Genomic DNA, 23,930 nt, shown 5'->3' with positions numbered 1-23,930 from the left:
GATTACTCAAACTCCGCCCAATTATCGAAGGGGTTAATAATAATAATAATAATTGGTTTTGTGGGAAAGGAAATGGCGCAGTATCTGTCTCATATATCGTTGGACACCTGAACCGCGCCGTAAGGGAAGGGATAAAGGAGGGAGTGAAAGAAGAAAGGAAGAACAGGTGCCGTAGTGGAGGGCTCCGGAATAATTTCGACCACCTGGGGATCTTTAACGTGCACTGACATCGCACAGCACACGGGCGCTCCGGGTTCGAACCCGACCGCGGCGGCTGCGTTTTTATGGAGGAAAAACGCTAAGGCGCCCGTGGGAAACGTCTTGGAACGAGCGCGCCGAGTCTCAAGCTCGGCCGTTTTTAACCGCCTTTTTTATCAGCCTTTTTTAAACAGCCTTGTCATCACTGCCTTGTATTTCGGTCCCGTCCTTAATAAATAAGTTTTGCTTTGAGAAGTTGGAATTGCTGCCCCAACCGGCAACGTGTCGCCGGACGAAGACCTGAAGTGCTCTTCGTACTGCTAACCGCCGTTCCCATCCGTAGGAGGGCAGGAAAGTTTAACTCAAGTTAAAATAAATTTTCTTCCGATGATATGGCGTACTGAACCCTGGATTTTCAGATTGCAAGGCGCACACGAAACCCCACTACAAACCGGCGTTGGTTCTTGGCGGACAAAGCTGAACCTACTACACGCGTTGGTTCTTACAAGTGTATGCTATTAAGTATAGGTGTGTAATCACAAGGAAATAAATTTTAGAAATAAAAAGAAATAAGTGTAAAGATAATGAAAGGTAAAATGTTGTTTTCGCATTAAAAGCACATAAAAAGTATTAAGTGTCCTTTGTAGTTTTGTATGCATCAAGGGGAAAATGGCAAGAGCCCACTGTGGGGGCACCTTTCCTTTACATCTCTCCTTCATGATGGTTCTCACGGTTGAATGAAATTTTAAAAAAAAGTAAGATGCCGGAGGGATGGGGAGAGATATTAGGCAAGCTGCAGCCTAGCGGCAGCTTGGATTTTGTGGTAATTACTATGCAGCCAGCAGTGTGAAGAAAACGAAGACGTTAGTGAGGCGCGTACTCGAACTCTGATGTTAGCGCAACGTTGCATTAACCGTCGTGGGGATCTTCAAACAAACCGTCCTTGCAAGGTGGCGTCCTGGTGCTGCACTGCTGAGGGCGAGCAACAGGACCTCTAACACCAGGAGCAGCTTTTGCGTGTTGAGGTCCACCATCTGCGGGAGCAGTCCCGACCGCCAGGACAGCTGCCACCGTTTGCTCTCGGCAGGTGGGACGCCTCTTTCATATCGAGCGCAAACATTCCTTCTCAAACTTTTCCCACGAATTGCAGTTGCCGTTCAAGAGAGTGAGGAGGAAAATGCAAGAAGAAGAACCAAGCAGCGGCCGCTCCTCGCGGATGGATGATATCAGTCCCAACATGGAGCTGCAGATGGAGGCAGAGCAGCTGCGTACAGAGAAACTGCTGAGGGAGGAGGAGCTGCAAGGGCTGGAGGCGGAGTTCCACCGCGTCCTGAACGCCTCGGAGGAGGCCTACCTGGCTGCCATGGACGAAATCATCAGGAAGAACGCTTTGCTGCAGCGCGTCCTCCAGGCCCTAGAAGCAGAGATCGACCTGGTGTCTGACCGCGCCGTGCTCATGCAGCTGCTGTGCAGCCTTCGTGCCGAAGTAGGTTCAGGGTTGGAAGCCACTTCTACTGGTGACACACCGCCCAATTCATAACCTGGCGGCGACCTCGTTACTCTCAAGATTTCCAGTGCTCCCTAGCATCGCTCTTTCAAGGTTGGCATGGTTCGCGTGGCCACAAATAAACCGCTTTTCAACGCTAGGAGAGACCTCCGGTCCGAAATATTTTTCTTTATAAGCCACTGTCGACACTTTTAGTTGGTAGATGCATAAGCGAGTTGATAACGCCGCTGTTTTGTTTGATTTATTTATTTATTCCTTCAATGCTCAATCGTATATGCTTTGATTATTTGTCGCGCTTGGCAGAACATTTAGGTGGCCCGCATTGCTTTGGATAATCACTAACACAAGGGTGTTCCAGTGAAGTCTTGAAAGATGTGAAGCACGGGGTCCTCTAAAAACAAAATATAATCACGGAGAAACCGGGCGTCACATAAGCGCCAGTTATTTATATATTCATAGCTATTAGCCAGCTGATATTTTCAAATTTTAAATTCGCAGACACTGGGGCTTAAGGACGGATGGTGAGTGCGTATATAGCCACGGACAAGACGATGCGATCGATATCACTTTCTGAAATGAAGAATAATCTGTAGCCCTACAGCGCGAGGAAATAAAATTTGGAAGCGAAAAGCTTCACTACGCTAGTCAACACCGCGCTTCGCGCGAGCCGGCGTATGTCGGAGTACGAGTGACGTCACGTACGGCGCAGGCGGCAGCTGGTGAGTTATGCGCATGCGCGAAAACGAGTGACGTCACGCACCGCGCAGGTGGTCGCTCCTCACCGCTGTCGCAGCCTTCGCCGCCGCCCACTCCGTAGCCTGACATTTCGGCGCAGCCGCGCGCTACTGCACATGTGCGTCATGTGCATGCGCAAGGAGGCTATATAATGCGCTTGCCAGAGAATAGGCGTGCGCACTCGACATGGAAGGGAAGGAGAGTGCAGCTGCTAGACTACGCAGAAAAGCTGAGATACGAAATTCGTCCGATCCAGAAGTACTCGCTTGGGAGTTTGCTGCACAATAGCGAAACCATAGAGACAGCCGCTTGCTACTACTCGAATCACCGGGATGTCTTTATGGCTGTAGAGAAACTGCAAGACAATGTGTAAAACAATAATAAAGAAGTTTAATACTGTCGCTTCTGTGTCTAACTCGTAAACATATGCCATTGAGTAAGCAAGTCTACGCCTATGGACCTCCTTCACCCCGCGACGTCACGAAGATGCGGTGGCGCTGATGTTAGCAGCGACTTTCGCATGGTAGGCAAAACAGGTTCCGCTTGCCCGTGCCTACCGCAGCTGCCGCAGCTACCGGCGGCTGCTTCAAGCCTGTGCACTGCAGAAGCAGCATATACTGACCAGCTGCGTCACTGCTGGATCCGCGCAGTAGCATAAAAAATATTAAATTAGCCTCGATAGGTTTCTCGCGCATAAATGCCGCATTAGGAAACTGGCTAACAGACATTGGGCCACGGTAGTAAAGCGCGAAGTCTGGGAGTCGATAGGCCCTGCCACTCAATGCACTTAATATCATGTAAGTTACTGCGTTCATTCACCTGAACTTCAGGATAGTAGGCTGACAATTGCTCAAGGAAAAAAGACATATGCAGCTGCACACGTACTTATCACCTTGAGCCGGAGTGCACGGGGCGCCGACAGGTTCACTCATCCCCAAGGAATGCGTTTTTTTTGTTAATAGCACCCCATGTTTTAATGGCGCGTTTTATGACATTTAATATTTACTTGAAACTGTTTCTTGATATGACGACGTAATTATTTCATTCGAGTAGAAAGAAGTCTGGTAAGTTGTGTCAATCTTGCGTGGTCGCGTTAGTGTGCTTAGAATAGCGTACCATAAGTGTGCTAAACGCCATATGCTTTTTCATTGCATCATGCATGTGTCATGTTTCATGAGGTAGTACATGATCGCGAAGCTTGTTTGGAAAGAAGCAGCCGCAGGCGTGCTACTAGCAGACACGTGGCAAGATTGAAAGGGGACGTGACAATGAAAAGTGTTTTCGTTATTCATGCATGCGATATGTAACTAAACTTGGTGCAAATATAAAATTCCTACGCTAGTTTCAGTAATTCCTTTTATTTATAGCTATACCTGGTGCAGTTCTGGGTAATTATAATTAACACCGTCAAGTCCCCCCAAGGTCTCAAATAATTGAGTAGATAGTGCGGCAGTTTTTTTATGCCAGCATGTACATAAAGCCCTGTTCTGTACGATGACGCGATAAGTTCTTTTTCTATATGACAGTACATATGCATGCATAGTTACATGAAAGCGTTTCTTACAAGAAATAACTAACACAGTACTGCACGTGTAGGGAAAAAAATCGAGATTTATTACGCTCCTCAAGGTCTCAGGAATAGTTTGCGACAAATGGAATCATTTGATTTTCATGCGAATTACGAAGGTGAGTGATCCAGTCGCAGAAAATGTGAGAGGTCACAAAACATACCTTAAAGTTTATGGCATCTTCGCTTTCGCTTTGGTCAAAGAAATGCGGCACTGAAATCAAATAAATTACCTCACAATTTTGGACGACCACACTTCTAAAAAGCGTAATTTATAAATTTGTACTCAATATTTTGCTATAATTTTTCGTCACGAAACGACTTCAGGGCTAGGAAAGAAATAATTTTAGAAATAAAAAATTTTCACCTAATCGACCAGCTTAACAAGAGGAAAAGTCGGCTTGGCTGGTGCGTGGTCATGCGGCTAAAAACAGCGCTAAGCGAGACAGGAGATCAGAGACACGACGCTGTCCCCACTTTTCGCACAGCGCGACACGTACGCATGCCAACAGATGATGAGCGCACGTCTGCTCCGACGAAACAAGGCCAGCACTTTCCCTCACTATTGTCCCGAAGTAAAATCATTCCGGCTAGTGCAGAGTGTCAAAACTGGTTTTATTCAATGCCTAGCGCATAAATAAACGGCAGGAACGCTTTCTACATGTTTACTACTAACCATATATACAATACAGTGGCAAACTATTTCTCTTTATAGGCCGCACGTGGCCAACGCGAGCTCGTGAACTTCAATGAATTACCAAGTTGGAAGCATCGACCATTGCTATGATTCGCAGAAACTGGAAACGCGCCTACAAGCCTTGAAAGCCCGCGCTCAACACCTATCCGCGACGCCACTCCCCGACCTTTTGCCTAACACGAGCTCGCTAGCGACTGCAGCGCCACCTCGTTTGTTTACAAACATGCAGGAGGTTCATAGATAAACAATGTACACAATACCAGCTAAGCTACGAAGCATAACCATGACGTCAAACCAAGCATAACTGAAGATTTTCGCTTGTATATCCAGGCTTAACCTGAGCTAATCCGCTGCCTAAATTTCTTATTTTTTTAACTGATATTGAGCGCATGAAGAGGTAGGGAAACGCCCGCGATGCGGTATCATGGTATGCATGTTCTTTTGGGCAGCCGTTTGCTGCAGTAAAAATGACATTCATCCCCAACGACATGATCACCAACTATTCGAGCGATATACAACGATAAAAACTAATGTGTAAGGCATTGGATTGTAAAACATTTTATTCGTCGTAAAGAGCTTGATGCTAAGAGGTGACGTTAAGTGCTCGATAGATCATAGCCCTCGACGACATTGTCAGCCCATTCTACCTCCAGGGAAATTAAGTAACACAGGTTGTTGGGCTAATTGGTGCATTATATTAAAAAATTGCCAGGCTTAGCTTGGTTAAGCCAAGAATGCGTTGCATATCTCGATGGAGTTCCGTGCTGCTCCGTTGACTCGATAGGCTATTGACTCGATCGCCATTGAAACTGCCCGTGTAGCAGCGCTCGATCGCCTCTGAGTCGATAGACTATCGGTTCGAGGGCCCTCGAAATGCCCGTGTGACAGGGGTATAAGACTGTCCCGGCGAAGGAGCGCAGCTCTTTTATACATATGCCGTGACGTCAATCATAGCGCAGCGCCCCTAGCGGGAGGAGCGAGAGTCAGGTGGCGGCCGCGCGCGACCGCGCCAGTTGGGGCCCAGCTTTTCCTCCGTGACGTCACGCGCCGGCGCAGCGCCCCTAGCGGGAGTCAGGTGGTGGCTGCGGCCGCGCGCGACCGCGCCAGTTGGGGCCCAGCTTTTCCTCCGTGACGTCATGCGCCGGCGCAGCGCCCCTAGCGGGAGGAGCGGGAGTCAGGTGGTGGCTGCGGCCACGCGCGACCGCGCGAGTTGGGGCCCAGCTTTTCCTGCGGCTGTCGTGACGTCACGTCACGTGGTTTGGTGGCTGCCCGGCCGCGCCCAAGGGCTGAACTGAGTGATTTCAATATGCAACGCATAAAAACTAAACCAGCCAAAAGACGCACAGAGGAAAACTGAGGAGAAGACAGGAAAAAGGATGGAATACCAACTATTTATTCGAAATTCTGGGGCTCAAATATACACATGGCACTTGAAAATGCGGGGTTGCAATGCTCTGTTGTGTCTGCCGTAACAGAGGCCCTATCACAAAAATTGAATTGGAAGAAAAGTGCCAGAGCCAAGCATCGACAATGGAGACCACAAGTGGTCCTTTGTACGCACCGTGTTGCCCACAGCCTAAAAAAGGTGGCTGTCAGGTGTGACGTGCTTGTGTTCTCAGCCCCAAGAAAGCTGAGCGGCTTGTGCGCATGTATCGGAAGAACCAAGAGGCCCCAGTGCGAAAAGAGGCATGGCAATCCCTTTGTTGAATGTGCTGTTGGTGTTGTATATGAAATACCACTGACTTGCGGCGCTGTCTATATAGGCCAAACGGGTCGTTGTATTAACGATACAACATGGGAGCACCCTAAATTTTTAGAAAAGGAGAATGGGTACAATTTTCCTCTTCATTGCAAATAGGGCAAATGTGAGCCGGTGCTTGACGGTATCGAAATTCTTGAAAGGAGTCGCGATAAGACAGCTCGGGAATCCCTAAAGGCTCTCTAGATTACTATGAAAGGAGACGCATGTTGTGGTGATTGCTCTGTTGCACTTCGGAGTAAGGAAATCGCTTTCATGGATTCAGTTTCATAATCGCCATGCCTTCACAGGGAATGTGTGTCTTCTAATATTCGAAAATTTCGTTCGGCATGTTTTTTTATTGTTTGATACTTATTCGGCGAGAGCGTTTTTTATTTTTCTCGTGTTCTTTTATTCTGTGTGACTGTTTTTGGCAATGATTATTATGACACTGCTTTTGCTAAGATGTTTTTGTACCAGAAGTAGCCACCGGTAACTGGGAGATCATTCGTAAGATAGAAGGTGTTGCCGTCACTGTAAATTTTGTTTCCATGCTGGAAGGTTGATGTGAAAGCTATTGTGAGTGGGTAATGTGACTGTGATTGAGTGTCCTTTATATACTTGAGTTGCGGACATTCTAATAAATATTTGGCAATCCATTCTCCTTCCTATCTTCTCAGTTTTCCTGTGTGCGTCTTTTGGGTGGCTTCTTTTTCTGAATTGAAAAATTAATATGCAGAAAACCAAATTATTGCTAAAAACCTTGAACGAAAACAGCAGTTCACAAGTGGCAGCGAGATGCAGGAAGTGGTAAGGGAATATGTTGACTTAGAGCAGGTGGTGGTCGCTGATCGGGATAGGCAAATAATTAGAAGGATAAAAATGGGGTGGAGCGCATTTGGCCGGTTCTCTCGGATCAGGAATGCCAGTATACGAATGTCCATCAAGCGAATTGTGTATAACAGCTGTATCTCTCCGGCACTCACCTATAGGGACGGAACGTGGAGGCTAATGTTCAGCTCAACTTAATTAAGGACAGCGGAGTTATAGCTAACCGCATTGATAGGCGTAGCATTAAAGGGTTCCTGAGAAGGGTGCTTGAGGTTGTCTACACAATGGTCACATTATGTAGAGTACACAGCAACGAGCGTTCATGCCGCGTACAAGACCTGAAAAGCGAGCCGATAATTTACAATACATGTTTTAAAACTCCCGCTTCCGCGCATAGCGGCAGCATGCGGTGCTGGGCTTGCGCCCCAATCAGCGCTCGGGACGCCACCATCCTCGCTCGTTACGTCATGTAGCGCTCATTACGTCATGTAGCGGAATGCTAGCATTGGTTCGCGCGCGTCGGCAGCCGGCGGTGAGGGCGAGTGCGAGGGAAGGGCGGTGGAACGCCGTCATTTTAGCGTGCAAAAAGTGCCGAGAGGAGAGGGAAAGGCGCGAAGACGCGGGAATTCAAATTTTGACTATACATAACTCAGCTTCCACGAAACACATCTAAAAAATTCTTGCTTGAGGATATTTGTGAAGGGGCGTCCTTTAGCATCCCAGGCACACCGCATCTTTGTTGAGACGACTTTTCACAGCCCCATTAAGAGACCGGCAGCGAGCAGAGTGGGTGAGGGAGCAAACGCGAGTTAATGACATCCTCGTCGAAATCAAGAGGAATAAATGCGCTTGATCAGTGCATCCAACGCGAAGGCCAGATAACCACTGGTCGTTAAGGGTAACGGAGTGGATTCCAAGAGAAGGCAAGCGTAGCAGGGGGCACCAGAAAGTTAGGTGGGCGGAGGAGATTAGGAAGCTCGCAGGCCTAGGGTTGGTGCAGCTGGCAAAGGGCAGCGTTAATTGGAGAGACATGGGAGAGGCCTTTGCCCTGCAGTGGGCGTAGTCCTTCTGATGATGATGATGATGGATGCTATCAGCTTATGTAGAATGGTATCTTCGCATGCGTTCCTGACCTAAGAAAAGCTAATTGCAAGCACTTTGTATTTTTGGACAACCTTTACCTAACCCAAGCGCATGTGGTCCTTGAAGTTGGGAATTCCCCTCTTGGGATCTGGAGAGTGAACTTAGTAATGCTACCAGCTCTGCTCGAACGGAAACTCTCTTCTTTATGGAAAATGATATGATTTCATAATTGTCACTGACGTAGGAAGCCTCCTCGCCATGTAAATAAAGCTAAGTCCGTAACAATGTCATAGTGCGCTTGGACGCTAAGTTTACTATAGCGCACTTACGAGGGCAACAGGTTACGCTTGTACTAAAGCCGTTGTTTTTTTTGAAATTTCTCTCCTAAAGTTGCATCAGGAGTCGCTGAAAACGAGGACATGAAGGGCTGTTTTTCTCACCATTTTTTTTTCTGCTGTGCCCAAATTGAGCAGGCCCCGGTCGGTGACACGAACCTGATTGCGCTTATTGCTGTCAGAAGGCTTTTCAGGCGCTATTTACTACTTGTTGTATTCCTATCTTTTTTTCTTTTTGAGAGGTAAGTTTCGTCATGAAAATCATCTGCACGGGCACTACTGAATCAGCATCGTGCCCGGCCGATCATTAGAAATTGACAGCGGGCCGCGGTCGCGTTCGCAGCCCGGGCGGAAGGGGCAACGAATAGTGCTGGGCCCAGTCCAGATACGGGGCCATGCAATCTTTTAGCGCCGGGTATAAAGATACGTTTTGTAACTTTGCTCGAATCTAAAGCCTGCGTTTTGCCATTTAACCATTCAAGTTAAGCGGTTGCGCTATTTATGCAGAACTTAACCAGCAACGCTTTCTTGTTATATAATCACAGCGTCCATGTTCCTTATTTATGTCTCGTAGAAGAAATGGACTGATTTGGTGGAAGGGGCATTCAAAATTTTCTCATGGGACCGGCAGTTTGAAGAAACTGAGTTGAGGGCGGTAGACGTTGCTTACTGTATTTTACTTTTTTTTATTAAAGATGGTCAGCTGATATGGAGTAGTTTTATGCATGCCGTCAAGGCGAAAGTCGCATCTATCACCGCGTGTCTGGCGCACGGTTGAAACGTTGGCAAGTCCGAGCAAGAGAAACATCCCGAAGAAAGCTTCTATAGTTTGCGCGCTGCCGACCCCTTGCCATCTCCGTCTCAATCATAAATTGACTCGATGCCAGAAAAGCAGGGGCTTGAAGTCAAATTGAACATAGCATACGTAGTATTTGCATTTTCTTTAGGAGAACTGCAGATTGGGCTATTTGTTGTCGATGCATAGTGGTGGTTCAACAGCGGAAACACACACAGACCAAGTAAGAGACGAGACACACAAACCAGCGCTGCACTTAAACTTGCGAAGTCACCGCCTTCTGCTTGCTCTGCGCCGGATTCTTAGTGACGCTCTCGAAGTTGTTCATAACTGCTTCATGGGCGTTTTCAGAAAACTGGTCCTCTGACATTATAACAAAGAAACCCTCTTTATCCTACTTTACTGTGCGCAAGCGGTTATCGTACAGATAGTGACTATAATGAACGAAACTGCTTAGACTTCCCTTTCGAACTAACGCGTCTAGAAACGGCATCAATGCACTCTGACTCGCTTTTTGGTCGATCTGCAGCTGGGGCTTGAGAAGACACATCTCGTGCAAGCGCCAACCTTTCGACAGTCATCATGCCCAATTTTAGGCAAAACTTCGGTCCAAGACGTAAATTGTGCATGCCTTGGATCCACGGCGATTTCTACAAGTACCAAAAGCTTCCCTCCCGCAGAAGAATGCCTCTTGGCTTTGGGAAGAGAAGGCCGGACGAAGTTCCACAGGAATTTTGTAAGCTTGTCTGTAGTACTACACCCATCACGAAAAGCCCGCTGGTTATGGCGAGGTGTCCCGCTTCTAGATGCGTTAGTTCGAAAGGGAAGTCTAAGCAGTTTCGTTCATTAGTCAATTATCTGTACGACAACCGCTTGCGCATAGTACAGTCGGATAAGCAGGGTTTCTTTGTAGTAATGTCAGAGGACCAGTATTCTGAAAAGGCCCATGAAGCAGTTATGAAGAACTTCAAAAGTGTCACTAAGAATCCGGCGCAGAGCAAGCAGAAGCCGGTGACTTTACTTCGGAAGTTTAAGTTCAGCGCTGGTTTGTGTCGTCTCTTACTTTGTCTGTGTGTGTGTGTTTGCGCATTTGAACCACCACTATACATTTTCTTTATTGCTGGCAGAGTGTAATTATGGCATCACTGTTCACTGAACATCGGATTCTACTGAGCCATTCTGTGGACGGAAAGAGGTTTCCTCGATCCCACGGCTCCCAGTGTTGCGTGTACTGTTCGTATCATTCGATGCCGACCGAACAGTACCGGAGAGGGCGGGGGGGGGGGGGGGGGTGGACGTTCGTCGCATGGTGTGTCCCCTTAACCTGAGCGAAGGAAGGAGAAGGGGGAAAAAGAACCTACCTGTCTATGGCGTGATTTAGTCCGCTGAATAACACGGACCTATGGTACACGGCATCGCTATATAGGGCGAACGCATCATATCGGAGGGGTAGAACTGTTACTCCTGTGTGCTTCAAGGACACCTGAAATGTTCAGCCTTTTGTTCAATATTTGTAGTTCCGTTGAAAACATTTGACTTTCGTCACCTTAGAGAAAGGTGTGGGAGGATGTAGCAAGGGCCTTTTTTTGTCTCTAAGTTCCCGAGGGGCACCGTACTAAAAGCGTTCCCAAAGCACCTGAAAACACAGAAGCCATCACGAGAGACATTATACAGGAACGACGAACTGTCGCCGCTGCAAAAGAGCCGAGCGCGGTCGACAGCCTCTGGCGACATTGTGAAACCTGATGGCGCTGCGGACAGGCAGCCCGGAGGTCTCCCAAAAATGTTCGAGTGGTCGCCTTCACTGTCTTGTCATTTGTAACGCCCCTTCGGTGGCCCCGAAAATACGCTGATGTCTTGAGATAAACAGCAGCTTGGGAATAGCCAGCTTGGTACTCAGTGCCTCCCGGCTTCAGGAATGGGCGCTTGTCATGGACGAGAATTTATGATCCTGATCATAGTATGAGCAATTGAGGTATGCCCTTAGATTGACAGTCGGCGGCCACTACACCTGTGGTTAGTGATGTCGGGGTAAACATCGGCGTCGTACACTGTGCATCGGGGTCACTTTGCATCCAGGCGGCGGGGAAGGTAAACTTCCGTGCCCGCTACACGCAGGCGTTACTCGTACGCGACACGTTTCTCCAACCCGTGGTGCAGAGTCGCAGACATGGAAGGGTTCGGGCGAAATAAACCACGGCAGAGCACGCTACGAAATAGTTCATTTTCCTAACGCGAGGTAAAGCACACTGCGGAAGGATGTTCTATCCAATTAAATCGAGCTTCGAAAAGCTCACCACGTCGTCGTGGTCGACCGGCGTTGGGTCCGTGGATCGGTGGACAGAAAGGGTTCCCTCGGGACAGGAGGGTAGCAGCAAGAGAGCGGTTTTCCTCCGCGAGCTTCTTTCTAACCACTCTTACATTGCCTAACTAGGAGCAATAGGTCACTCATAGGGATATACCCTTCCCTAACCAGCGCGCTGTCCTGACGTCACGTCAATGTCGGGAGCAGTCCAGTATAGGTTAGCGGACTCACTCATGAGTCGACTCACTCAGGCTCCCTCGGGCTGGATCATTTGAGATCATGACGTGAGTCGAGAATGATCCCGAAATTACGTTCACATCATGATTGGAGCAGTGGTGAGTGTGGGCTCCCTTTCAGATCGTGATGTCCTTATGGTCAATTCGGTAAACTGTAGTCGGATCAAATGAAATAAATCTATGATGTGATGTTGAACAATCCCATGATACCAAGTGAATGCACGATGCCCATTGGACGCAAGGTTGTAATGTACATAAACGCGTTTCCCGCTGGCCCGTAATAATGAACACGCTCTTGGCCGAAATTTTGAAGTAAATGCATTTCATTTTCGTGGTATGTCATTGTAGTGGCTCGCATCACCATGTTTTTAACAGCTTTTCTGGAGTTTTAAGAGGGTAACTTGGGCTGTTGGGCGTAAAACCATTAAGCTGTCGTATGTGTGACCTTGTAGGAGTACCAACTGAAGATGAGCCTGGATGGGCCATGAGTTAAATGTGCGAGCGAACGCGATTGAGTGAGCAAAGATGACTGGTAAGTCGAAATGAGCGAGTCCAAGTGAGTCGCGAGCCGAACCTCGTGAGCCCAAAACATTCGTGAGTCCAGGTGAGTTAAGAGTAGAAATGAGTGAGTCCAAATGAGTCGTGAGCTGAAATGAGTGGGTCCAAATGGGTCGCGAGTCTGAGGGAGACGTGAGTCGCTAGGAGTGGTTGACCGCGGATGACGGGTGAGTCTGAGTTAACTCAAGTGAGTTGTGAGCCTAAATGAGTTTTAGATCCAGTGTTCGAGTCAGCCCGAGCTTCTACGTTTGAGTTCGACGGAGCCCGCAGATTGACCATACTTTTGATTCCGTAACCAATTCGTTCAGCACTCTGCCAGCGCCAGATGCTTGTCGAGGACACAGAGATAACGGTCGCCTCTGTCTTCTTATAGAAGCGGGTTGGCGGAAGACTCTCTTCTGGCGGCGGTAGGTATGACTCGTCGGAAATAAAGCCTGCCACCACGCTGACCAGCAGCAGTGGTCAGAAAAATCCTAGATGACGTCACCATGGTAACGAATTAAATTTTTTCCGAAGGAGTGGGGTATTTAACTCCAGACTTGCAGATTGCAAGGCGCCCACGCAACCCTACCACAAAGCAGCCTTGGTTCTTGGCGAACAGAGGTGAGCCTACTAGATGCGTTGGTTGCTACAAGTGTATGCTAATGAGTAGCTCTGCAATTATAAATGATGAAAGAAATTGAGAAATAAATTGTAAATAAATGGATATGTAGAAAATAAAAGGCAAAATAATGCCTTCGCTTTAAAAGAGCATAAGTAGTATTGGGTGCCCTTTGTAGTTTTGTTTGCACCAAGCGAAAAATTACGTGGAACCGCTGTGGGAACACCTTTCCTTTACTTCTCTCCTTCACAATGGTTCTCACGATTGAACAAATGTTAAAAAAATAAAATGCGGAGTGGGAAAGAAATTAGGCAAGTGGGCAGACTAGCCGCATTTCTATTTCTTTATTCATAGTTAATATACCTATAATAATTGTTAAAAGGTTGGACTCTTCTTACTTCTGAAAGCATAATTAAAGTAAATTATAGGCCTTCTCGGCCTTCGGCTACAGCCTAGCGGCAGCTTAGATTTTGGGGTAATTACCATGCAGCCAGCAGTGTGAAGAAAACGAAGACGATAGTGAGGCGCGTGCTCGAACAGTGATGTTAGCGCAGCGTTGCATTAACCGTTGTGGGAATCTTCTATCTAACTGTCGTTTCAAGATGGCTTCCTGATGCTGCACTGCTGAGGGCAATCAACAGGACCTCTAACACCACGAGCAGCTTTTGCGTGTTGAAGTGCACCATCTGCGGCGGCAGTCCCAACCGTCAGGACAGCTGCCACCGTTTGCTCTCGGCAGGTGGGACGCCTCTTGCATTTCCACGGCAAGCATTCCTTCTCAAATTTTGCCCACGAATCGCAGTTGCACTCAAAGAAACTGAGGAGGAGTATGGAAGAAGAACCAACAAGCGGCCGCTCCTCCAGGACGGACGTGATCTATGTCGACTTGGAGCTGCTTTTGGAGGTAGAGCGGCGGCACATAGAACTGCTGCTGAAGGAGGAGGAGCTGAAAGAGCGGTACGTCCAGTTCCACCGCGTCATTAAGGCCTCGGAGCAGACATACTTGGCAGCCAGGGACGAAATCACCAGGAAGAAGGCCTTGCTGCTACGCGTCATCCAGGCCCTAGAAGCAGAGGTCGACCTGGTGTCTGGCTGCCCCAGGCTCATGCAGCTGCTGTGCAGCCTTCGTGGCGGAGGAGGAGGAGTAGGTCTGGAAGCCACGTCTGTTGGTGACACACCCTCCAGTCCATAACCTGGCGGCGTTCTCGTCAGGATGGTTGGATGGATGGTTGGAAGGTAAAAGCGTCGCCTTTTTAACGCAGTGATGGCGGTTGCCACAATGCTCAGCTTTCCTCGTTTATTTTTGTTTAACTTTGTTGTAATTTATTAAAATTCGCCATTTTTTTAAATGCGTCTCCCTACACTCTTATGTCACCTCTCTGATTTTGAGCCACCAATCTTCCAATGGCGTTTTACTAATTTATACCGCAGATTTATTTACATGACTATTGGTACTTCTAAAGCCTAGGGCGTCAGGAAGAGTGACTGTGCCTGCATCGACATCATGATGGATACCATCACATTTTAGCATAAGGTGTTCTATTGTTTCTACAGATTTACCACACGCAGCACATGTGCCATCTTCTTCGTTAAATTTCTTTTTATAGCTGCGCGTTGTAAGACCTCCTGACCTGGCTTCAAAGATTAGGGCACTGCCTGTTGAGTTATCATAAAACGCTTCCTTCCTGATCTGCCTTTCCCAGTATCGATATAGTTGTACACTATGCTTCGTTTTCATTGAATATATCCAAGTTTTACCTTCCGCGTTTTTAAGCTCACGTTTAAAGCACTTTCTTTCTCCGTCCTCGTGTCTGGCATACTTACTGGCTAGGTTCCTAGTTCTTTTCCGCCATTGTGAGTCAACGCTCGTTCTGTATAGGTATTTAAATACCTTAGCTGCGGACCTGTTATCGTCCACTTTCCTCAGGAGTTCTTCGTGTAGTATTTTACTCTGAGCTTCCGTGCTTCGAACGATGCCCAGCCCATGTCTTCTTGTACTGCCTTGTTTGTGGTTTTGCCGTGGGCACGTAGTGCTAGTCTTCCAAAAGCTCTCTGATTTTCTTCTAAACTCGACTGAACTTCTGCCCTAAAGCCCAGAACCGCATTCCCGAAAGTGAGCCTCGGCACCATTATTCTTTTCCAAATACCTCTCAGTACTTCACACCTGTTGTACCCCCACAATGCCCTTTATTTCATTATCCAGGCATCTCTTCGCCCTTTTGCTATTAGAGACTGTTCGTGCTTTTCCATGTACATCTGCCCTTCGTTTATCCACAGCCTAAGATATTTTTATTCGGCCACTCGCGGTATTTCATGGCCTTGTATTGTAAGCTCCTGATCAGGTTATGGTTGAAAATCATCACACCTGACTTAGTTGCACTAAAACTGAAACCTAGACTGTCTCCTTCGTCTTCACAGCAGTTAACCAGAGTTTGCGAATCTTCCTGTCTATCTTCTCACAGTGCAATATCGTCCGCATACATTAAACCCGGTAGTCGTTGCTTAACAACCCTTCCGCATAATCTGTATGACAGATTATAACCTAGATTGCTTCCTTGTAGCCTTCTTTCCATGCTTATCATATAAAGCATGAACAGCAGCGGTGATAGAGGACAACCTTGCCTTATTCATCTGTGCGCCTTGACAGTTGTCGTACTCTTATACACGCTAAACAATTCCTCACCCATAAGGGTGCAAATCAGCTGTCCCCAGACGAACACCCTTTTGGATGCTAAAAAGGGTGCAAAGATCAGCACCCTTCAGGAAGGGTGCACACCATGAAAGTTTAGAGGGTGCGCATCAAAGGCTTTTGCTTCAGTGGTGGATCAATGTGGAGCACCCTTCCAACTTGCATTCGTAGAGGTGTTACGGAAAAATAGTACCCTTTATTGAGGGTGCAACCATTACATTCTTTAAAGTATTATTAAGTGCACCCTTCCTTAAGGATGCTGATCTCTGCAACCTTTTTTAGCACCCAGCAATTGGAAATGGGTGTTCGTCTGGGGACACCTGATTTACATCCTTAAGGGTGAGAATTTGTTTAGTAAAAACAAATTTTCCCGATATATTTCTTGTGGAATATCAATAAAATGACGACCGATACCTTCAACCTTTAGTATCTTCCACAGGAGTTCCCTGTTCACGTTGTCGTATATACCGCTTATGTCCAGGAAGGCTAAATACAGAGGTCTGTTTTCCACCTTACCTATTTCTATGCACTGGGCAAGCCCGAACAGGCTATCATCTAAGCGCCTAGCACTTCTGAACCCGTTCTGAATTTCTCCGAGTATTCTATTACTTTCTACCCATGACTGCATTATCTTCACCGCCTGCATCGCCAGCCTGTATGTAACTGATGTTATCCTAATCGGTCGGATGGATTTTATGTTCGTCTTATCACCTTCCGCTCTAGAAATCAAATCCACTTTACTCGGTTTCCAGCAGTGTGGAATTTGCTTGATTTTTATGACTTCCTCCAATGCTTATATCAGCGTTTCCTTGCCTCATGCGCCAAGTTCATTAATTAATTTGATTGGAATTTCGTCTATTCCTACGGACGTGTATTTTAGAATATTTGCTTCCGCCTTTTTCTAGTTAAGATTGGACAGTCCTAAGCAGTTTTATGTTGCACTATACTGTGTTGCTCCCTCATTTGGGGCGATTACCCTATCGTCTTTCTCAAATGACTCAGCTATAACAGATGCAATGTAGTTCACAGCGTCATGTCCTCCTAAACCTTTTTCCTCGTCATCGTGAATCTGTTCCTGCTTTCAGTGATTCGCTTTACACAGCCAGCTTATATGGTTCCACAATTATCTCGACCCCCTTTTGTTGCATCGCGAACTTCAGGCAGCCAGCGATCCCAGTACTGCTTTATGTTAGCCTGGACTACGACCTGCACTTCCTGTTTCTTTTGTCGATAAGATGCTTGTCAATAAGATTCCCATTTTCGGCCTATTTCCTCTTCAGATAACTGGGCCCTCTTCCCTTCTCTGTGTTCCCGTGATGCCAACCATCGTTGTTTGATGGCCTCCCTAATTTCCTTATTCCACCAACTTCGTGGCTTCCTCTTTCCTCTTCAGCGGTTTACTCCTTTTACTTGTTTTATTTTTCTACTAATGAGTAGTTCTAACTTATTATAATCCCTCTTTTCCATGGGATGTGTCTCTATTGCTTCCTCTATGCCGGCCGCTATTTGCGCTATTTTTTCGTCATTTAATATTGCGTACTCTTTTTGACTTCCCGGCATTTCTCTTTTGAGCAGGGCTCCTAACTGTAGACTAATACGCTTATGATCACTTCCGAGGCTCTACTTCCCCTCTTCGTCTATTTACATTATTTCGAGCTTGCTATACACCCTCTGCGAGATTAAGCAGTATTCAATGGTCGTTTTCATGTTACGGTACTACCCCGTGATTTGTCCTTCACATTTTGTTTCTCTATTTACAGTCACTAAGTTCCGCGGCTCACCGAGTTCTAGCATCAACTTCCCATCACAATCTGTGTATCCATCCAGATCCTCGATGTTGCCATTCATGTCACCCAGCAGAATAACATCTGCGCCTCTCCAAACTGCTTTATCTCGTCATCAAGACACTTAACTCGATCCTTGTTTTCTTATCTGCATTTGTGCTGTGTCCCTAAATATACTACCTCTAGCCACGTTCTTTTACTGGCACTTGTAGCTGATACCCAGACATGTTCAGAATAACGGCTTGAGGGGCGAGTTGGTGCATGATGAAATGAACGGCGGCGCAAACAAGGACACTAACAAGAAAGAAACACCACATGCGCACACTACCAACTGTTTATTGCGCGGAAAGGTGGCATATTTAAACAGTTCCGCTCAAGCATGTGACATTGCATTATCGCTCTGAACCCTACACGTGGAAAAAAGCATCAACATCAGGAAACGAATAAGAAAAATTTTAACCTTGCAGAAAAAGTAAACGATTCTAATAAAAGGAATTAAAAAGTAAAAGGAGGAGGCCATCTCTTAGCCAAAGCAGTGTCACACAATCGTAGCAATAGCAGAGTCATACGTGAGAAGCAAAATGAGTGAGACAGTAAAAAACCAAACACAAATAACAATCGCAGCAAACGCAGTCAAACAAATGAAGCAAAAGCAGTCAGAAACCGAAAAACAACAAATACTAAAAAGATAAAACGAATAACGAAAATTCTCCTACAAAAGCACACAACAGACGGCCGCTAGAAAAGGAGGACTGAAAAATTGCACTGAGCATGATGTCACAAAAAACTATCAAGAAATGAAACTTCATTTCTACGGAAGAATACCGAAGAGTCGCTAAGAGAAGTGCTTCTCTTCTTTTTAATCATAAAAGCCTCAAAAATTTCACATGCCACCTGATCGCGACTCCTGCCCAGAATCCTTATTCTATTAAGCTTACATCTACAACGAATTAACTAAGAGCATTGTATTAATTCAGTCACGAGCTGATTTACAGCCCAGTCCCGAACCACAAGCTGGCTCCTCGCGGGATGTTATTCAAGATTCTTCACTCACCGTCAATAACACACCCTAGGAATACGAGAGGGGAAGTAGGAAATTGTCTCCGTCCCGCAGCATATCTGTCTTACAAGCTAATGTAAGAAGCATTATTAACAAGCGTGACACTTTGCATTCCCTTATTGACACATGTAATGCCGACATCATCGCGCTCACCGAAACATGGCTTCATTATAACATCACGACAGCGAAGTAATAACTGATTTATCGCAGTTTTCCGTTTTCCGTTGCGACCACACGCAACGCCGAGGTGGTGGTGTTGTGCTGGCTATTTCTACAATTCTAAGAATATTGGGTCATATCCGATACACATTGATACCAACCTTGAAACCATCTGGGCATGCGTTAAAATCCACCACCGTAAAATAATCCTTGGTCTATGTTATCGCCCCCCGAACTTCACATCAAACTTCTGCGAACAGTTGCACGATGCTAATAGCGCCTACTTCCGGCATCCTAATGCTGATATTTTTTACTCGGTGACTTTAACTTCCCGAACATTCCCTGGTCTTCCAGTTCGCCTACTCTTAATCCGTTCTCTTCTGTCAGTAACGATTTCTTAAATCTTTGCTCAGTCTTTTCGTTATCTCAGTTATTCACTCAACCTACTAGGTTAACGCAAGCTACCGCAAACACACTGGATTTAATACTAACATCACGCCCCGATCTCGTCCCGCATGTACTATACATTCCCGGGTTAAGTGACCGTTTAGCTATTCATTTTGAAATATGTGCCCCACCCCTTGAAACTAACAGGATAAAAAAAGTGATCAGGGACTACAACAAAGCTAATTTCGAGGTCATTAACAATGAGCTGTCTCTATTCCTTGACACGTTCCTTGATGGTTTCGAAAACCGGTCAGTAGAAAACAATTGGAGCATCTTCAGTAACAAAATCCAAAAACTAATCGATAAGCACATTCCCCTACGAACCATTTCTTGCAACTCAAACGCACCTTGGTATAACCTTCACCTCAAAAGATTATCGAACAAAAAAAAAAACGCCTGTTAACGGAGTGCTTCACGATCCCCTTCAGACGCCCGATGGAGCGCCTATACGGCAGCTAAAAACGCATATGTAACCGCACTCAAGAACGCCAGAACCAAATTCCTCAATAACACCTTACCCTCTATGCTTACGAATGATCCCCGTAAGTTCCGGCGCGCAGTTAACCCAAGAAAAGTCGACTCAATTCATTTAACAGATCCTGACGGACTCCGTATACCGGATGCAGACTGCCCCGATGTATTAAACAAAACTTTCAGTAATAACTTTGTTTATTTTTTTATCACAGCATTACCACCCTCTCAGTCATATGCGTACCCAATAATGGACCCCGTCTGCACTGATCCTAGCGGCATCATGAAATTAATTGACAACCTTAAAACATCATCTAGCCCTGGCACTGACCTAATTAAAAGCAAATTTTTGAAATGCAACCGAACGTACTCATCACTTATGCTTTGCAAGATTTTTCAGCAGTCCATCGACTCCTGCACTCTTCCTGCTGACTGGAAAGTCGGAAAGGTGGTCCTGGTCCACGAATCAGGTAGCAAAAGTTCTCCTCTCAACTACCGCCCAATTTCATTAACCAATATTCCCTGCAAATTACGAGAGCACATCCTGTACTCCCATATCGCTAACTTGCTGGAAACTAACTCGTTCTTCAACAGCGCCCAGCACGATTTCCGAAAATTTCTTTCAAGTGAAACGCAATAAGCATCATTCACTCACAATCTTCATATTATCATTGATAAAGGCTGAATAGCTGACTGCATATTTCTTGATTTCAAGAAAGCTTTTGAAAAAGTTTGTCATTGACTCCTCCTCTTCAATCTAGCCAAAATAAACCTTGAACCTAACATCCTACTTCGGCTTGAACAATTTCTTTTAAACCGTTCACAGTTTGTATCATCTAACAATCGCAATACATCACTATGTTCCGTTGGTTCTGGCGTGCCTCAGGGCTGTGTGTTAGGTCCTCTACTGTTCGTAATATACATTAATGACCTACCTGACTGTGTATCCTCTAACATTCAATTATCTGCTTATGATTCTGTTGTCTTTCGGGAAATTAACCGTTCTGACGTTACTAATGTCTTGCAACATGATATGGGTGCTATTACTAATTGGTGGGACTTGTGGAAAATGGACCTTAATACATCTAAATGTAAAGCCTTACGTGTCTCTAGAAATTCCTGCAGTCCTAGCGTCTATTACCTAAATAACAGTGCGCTCGAAACTCACTTCCTATCGTTATCTCGGCATCGAAATCTCTTCTATCTTACTTGGTCCCTTCACATTTACACCATAATTAACAATGCTAATCGCATGCTTGGTTATCTTCGCCGTAATCTTTCTTCTACCCCCTGCTCACCTAAACTCCTCCTGTACAAGACACTAATCCGTAGCAAATTAAAATACGCTTTATCCATTTGGTACCCTAGCTGTGCGAACCTAACCTATGCCCTGGAGCTTGTCTAGAATAACTCCGTTTCATTCTGCATAACTACCATCGTACTGCTGGCATATCATCAATGAAACGCATGTTAGACCTTCCTTCATTAGCTTCTCGTCGGAAATTTTCTCGAATTTGCTTATTCCATAAAAATTTTTCATATTTGTCCCAAGATTCGTAGCGCACTCATCCCTCCGCCTTCGTACATCTCATCTCGTCTGGACCACGCACACAAGGTTGGAAGTGCTCCACTCAGGACGAAAACATGCAGCAACTCCTTTTTTTCGCGATGCGGTATTGCAAAATGATCCACTGAAAGGTATAAACAAAATATGCGAGCAGATGATTGTACCTTTTTTTTAGAATCCACTAACGAAAACGCATTTTCGCAGTATTTTTCAGTCTTTGAATAACTGCAGAGCTTATGATAGAGAGAATATTCAAATTACACCCATAAAATACGTCATTGATTGCACAGCTCCAATCCTCACCCATGTTTATAACCTGACTTTAGCCACTGGTGTTTGTCCGAAATTGATGCAAGTATCAAAAGTTATTGTTATCAATAAAAAAGGAGACAGAAATAATGTGTCTATCATCTACCTGATTTCAGTTATACCGGCCTTCTCTAAAGGATTAAAAAGAAGTTATCTACAAAAGACTGATGAACAGCTTGAAATTCAGGCATTCCTCTCTCACAGCATGTTTTTCAATATGGCAAATCCACCGATACAGCATTACTAACTGAAAAAAATTAACATTAGATGCAATTGAATATCAAGATGTCTGCTTTGAAACCTTTTTGGACTATTAAAAGGCTTCTGATAGCCTCAGTGACTCAGTTTTGGAAGGTGGGACTATATGGTTTACGTGGCATGCCACTAAGCTTAATAAAGTTTTATCTTCAATACCGGTTGCAAACAGTGAAAACAGGGTCCCACCTGTCGTCACTTCAACCTGCTACTGTTGGCGTACCCCAAGGCAGGTGCATGCCATGTGTTAATATTGCTGGTTGGCTTTGTTAAAATGAGGCGATTAACCTCCCGCTGCATGCACGTAGGGTTTTTTCGGACTATTGCGATTTTATGATTTGGGCTTTTGTGTTTTTGCTCTTTGTTTCGGTTGGTGTTTTTGGCGCCTATATAACTAACCCTTCTAGAAATAAAAGTTAAGTTGTTAGATAGCACTCGTGTCGCCTCTTGTTTGTTCCACTACGTCCTGTGTTTCGCGCTGCTTAATGGTGAATCCCCTCTTATCAAATAACCATGTTATGGAATAAATGAGCTGCGAGAAATTCTCGATGCTTTAACAAGAAGAAATTACTGTGCATTTGAAAGCGGTTTTTATGTGCATGTATGCAAGATTTGGTGTGAATATGCTTTATATTGTATAAAATGTGTTACCCCTTGAAAAATCTCCTGAACGTTCAATAATATATGTTGTATGCCCTGTAGAAGGGACCGCCGCGGTGGCTAAATGGTTATGGCGCTCGGCTGCTGACCCCAAAAGACGCGGGTTCGATCCCGGCCGCGGCGGTCGAATTTCGATGGAGCCTAAATTCTAGAGGCCCGTGTATTTTGAAATTTTAGTGAACGTTAAAGAACACCAGGTGGTCGAAATTTTCGGAGCCCTTCACCACAGCGTCCCTCATACCCTGAGTCGTTTTGGGACGTTAAACCCCCCTTAAACTAACCCAAACCAAACCTTGTAAAAGCAGGGTTCGAGGGTTCCCCAAGTGATCTATGATCACTTTTCACCTGGACTTATCCACATCTATACGAATAAATCTGAATCTCAATGTTAAAAAAGGGCACCCCATTGGTTTTCTATGGCAGTCTCAGCTAGTGGATGCGAGCGCAGATGTAACTTTAAAAGTGAGATTTTGCTACACGTCAGACAATTAAACTATTCCCTCCATAAGTGAACCGAAGCGAGTCGTGAGTTGAAATGTGTAAGCGAGCCTGGATGAGTCGTGAGTCTGAGTGAGACGTAATTCGCTATGAGTGGTTGACGCTTGATGACGGGAGATTCTGAGTGAGCCCAACTGGGTTGTTAGCGTAAATGATTTTGAGCTCATGTGTTCGAGTGAGCCCGAGGTTCTCTGAGTAAGTTTGGGTGAGCCCGTGGGTTCGCAAGAATTTTGATTCCGTTACTAATTCGTTCAGCGCTCTGCCAGCACCAACTGCTGGTCGAGCCCACAAAGCTGACGTTCACCTCTGTCTTCGCACAGAAATGGGTTGGCGGAAGACTCTATCGTCGGCTCATGGCGGCGGCACGTATGGCTCATCGGAGACAGAACCCGCCGACCACGCTGGCCAGCACCAGTGGTCAGAAAGATCCCAGATGACGTCACCGTGGTATCAAATTAAAACAAAACTTCTTCCGAAGGTGTGCGGTATTGAACTCTGGACTTTCAGATTGCAAGGCGGCCACTCAACCCGACCACGAACCGGCGTTGGTTCTTGGCGGACAAAGGTGAACCTACTACACGCGTTGCCTTACCAGTGTATGCTAATTAGTTGGTGTGTAATTAGAAAGGAAGATAGAAATTGAAAAATAAATTGAAAACAAATATAAAGATGATAACAGGAAAATGCTTTCGCTTTAAAAGCACATAAGTAGTATTAAGTGCCCTTTGTAGTTTTGTTTGCATCAAAGAAAAAATTACGTGGAACCGCTGTGGGAACACCTTTCCTTTACATCTCTCCTTCATAAAGGTTCTCACGGCTCAACGAATATTTAAAAAAAAAAAGA

General features: G+C 45.8%; 2 protein-coding genes across 3 annotated transcripts; both read left to right on the top strand.

Annotated features, from left to right (window-relative positions):
- Nucleotides 1-1,078: 1,078 nt before the first annotated feature.
- LOC144111014 (uncharacterized) lies at nucleotides 1,079-1,925 on the top strand. The gene is made up of 2 exons (XM_077644100.1): nucleotides 1,079-1,285; nucleotides 1,349-1,925. The coding sequence occupies exon 2, from the start codon at nucleotides 1,376-1,378 to the stop codon at nucleotides 1,736-1,738; it is 363 nt and encodes a 120-aa protein (XP_077500226.1). The 5' UTR covers nucleotides 1,079-1,285; nucleotides 1,349-1,375; the 3' UTR covers nucleotides 1,739-1,925.
- An 11,787-nt stretch (nucleotides 1,926-13,712) lies between these two features.
- Nucleotides 13,713-23,579, top strand: LOC144110437 (uncharacterized). 2 transcript variants are annotated; one of them, XR_013309839.1, is made up of 4 exons: nucleotides 13,713-13,926; nucleotides 13,990-14,423; nucleotides 20,189-20,267; nucleotides 23,407-23,579. XR_013309839.1 is itself a non-coding variant. In XM_077643335.1 (3 exons), the coding sequence occupies exon 2, from the start codon at nucleotides 14,017-14,019 to the stop codon at nucleotides 14,377-14,379; it is 363 nt and encodes a 120-aa protein (XP_077499461.1). In that variant the 5' UTR covers nucleotides 13,713-13,926; nucleotides 13,990-14,016; the 3' UTR covers nucleotides 14,380-14,423; nucleotides 23,407-23,579. The 2 variants fall into 2 exon arrangements, 1 of the variants encoding a protein (XP_077499461.1); XM_077643335.1 differs by lacking the exon at nucleotides 20,189-20,267.
- Nucleotides 23,580-23,930: the final 351 nt, after the last annotated feature.

Source organism: Amblyomma americanum, chromosome 11 (genome assembly GCF_052857255.1).
Source record: "Amblyomma americanum isolate KBUSLIRL-KWMA chromosome 11, ASM5285725v1, whole genome shotgun sequence".
Lineage (NCBI taxonomy): Eukaryota > Metazoa > Arthropoda > Arachnida > Ixodida > Ixodidae > Amblyomma > Amblyomma americanum.
Note: the sequence above shows the minus strand (reverse complement) of the source record. Positions and strands in the feature narration are given on the sequence as shown.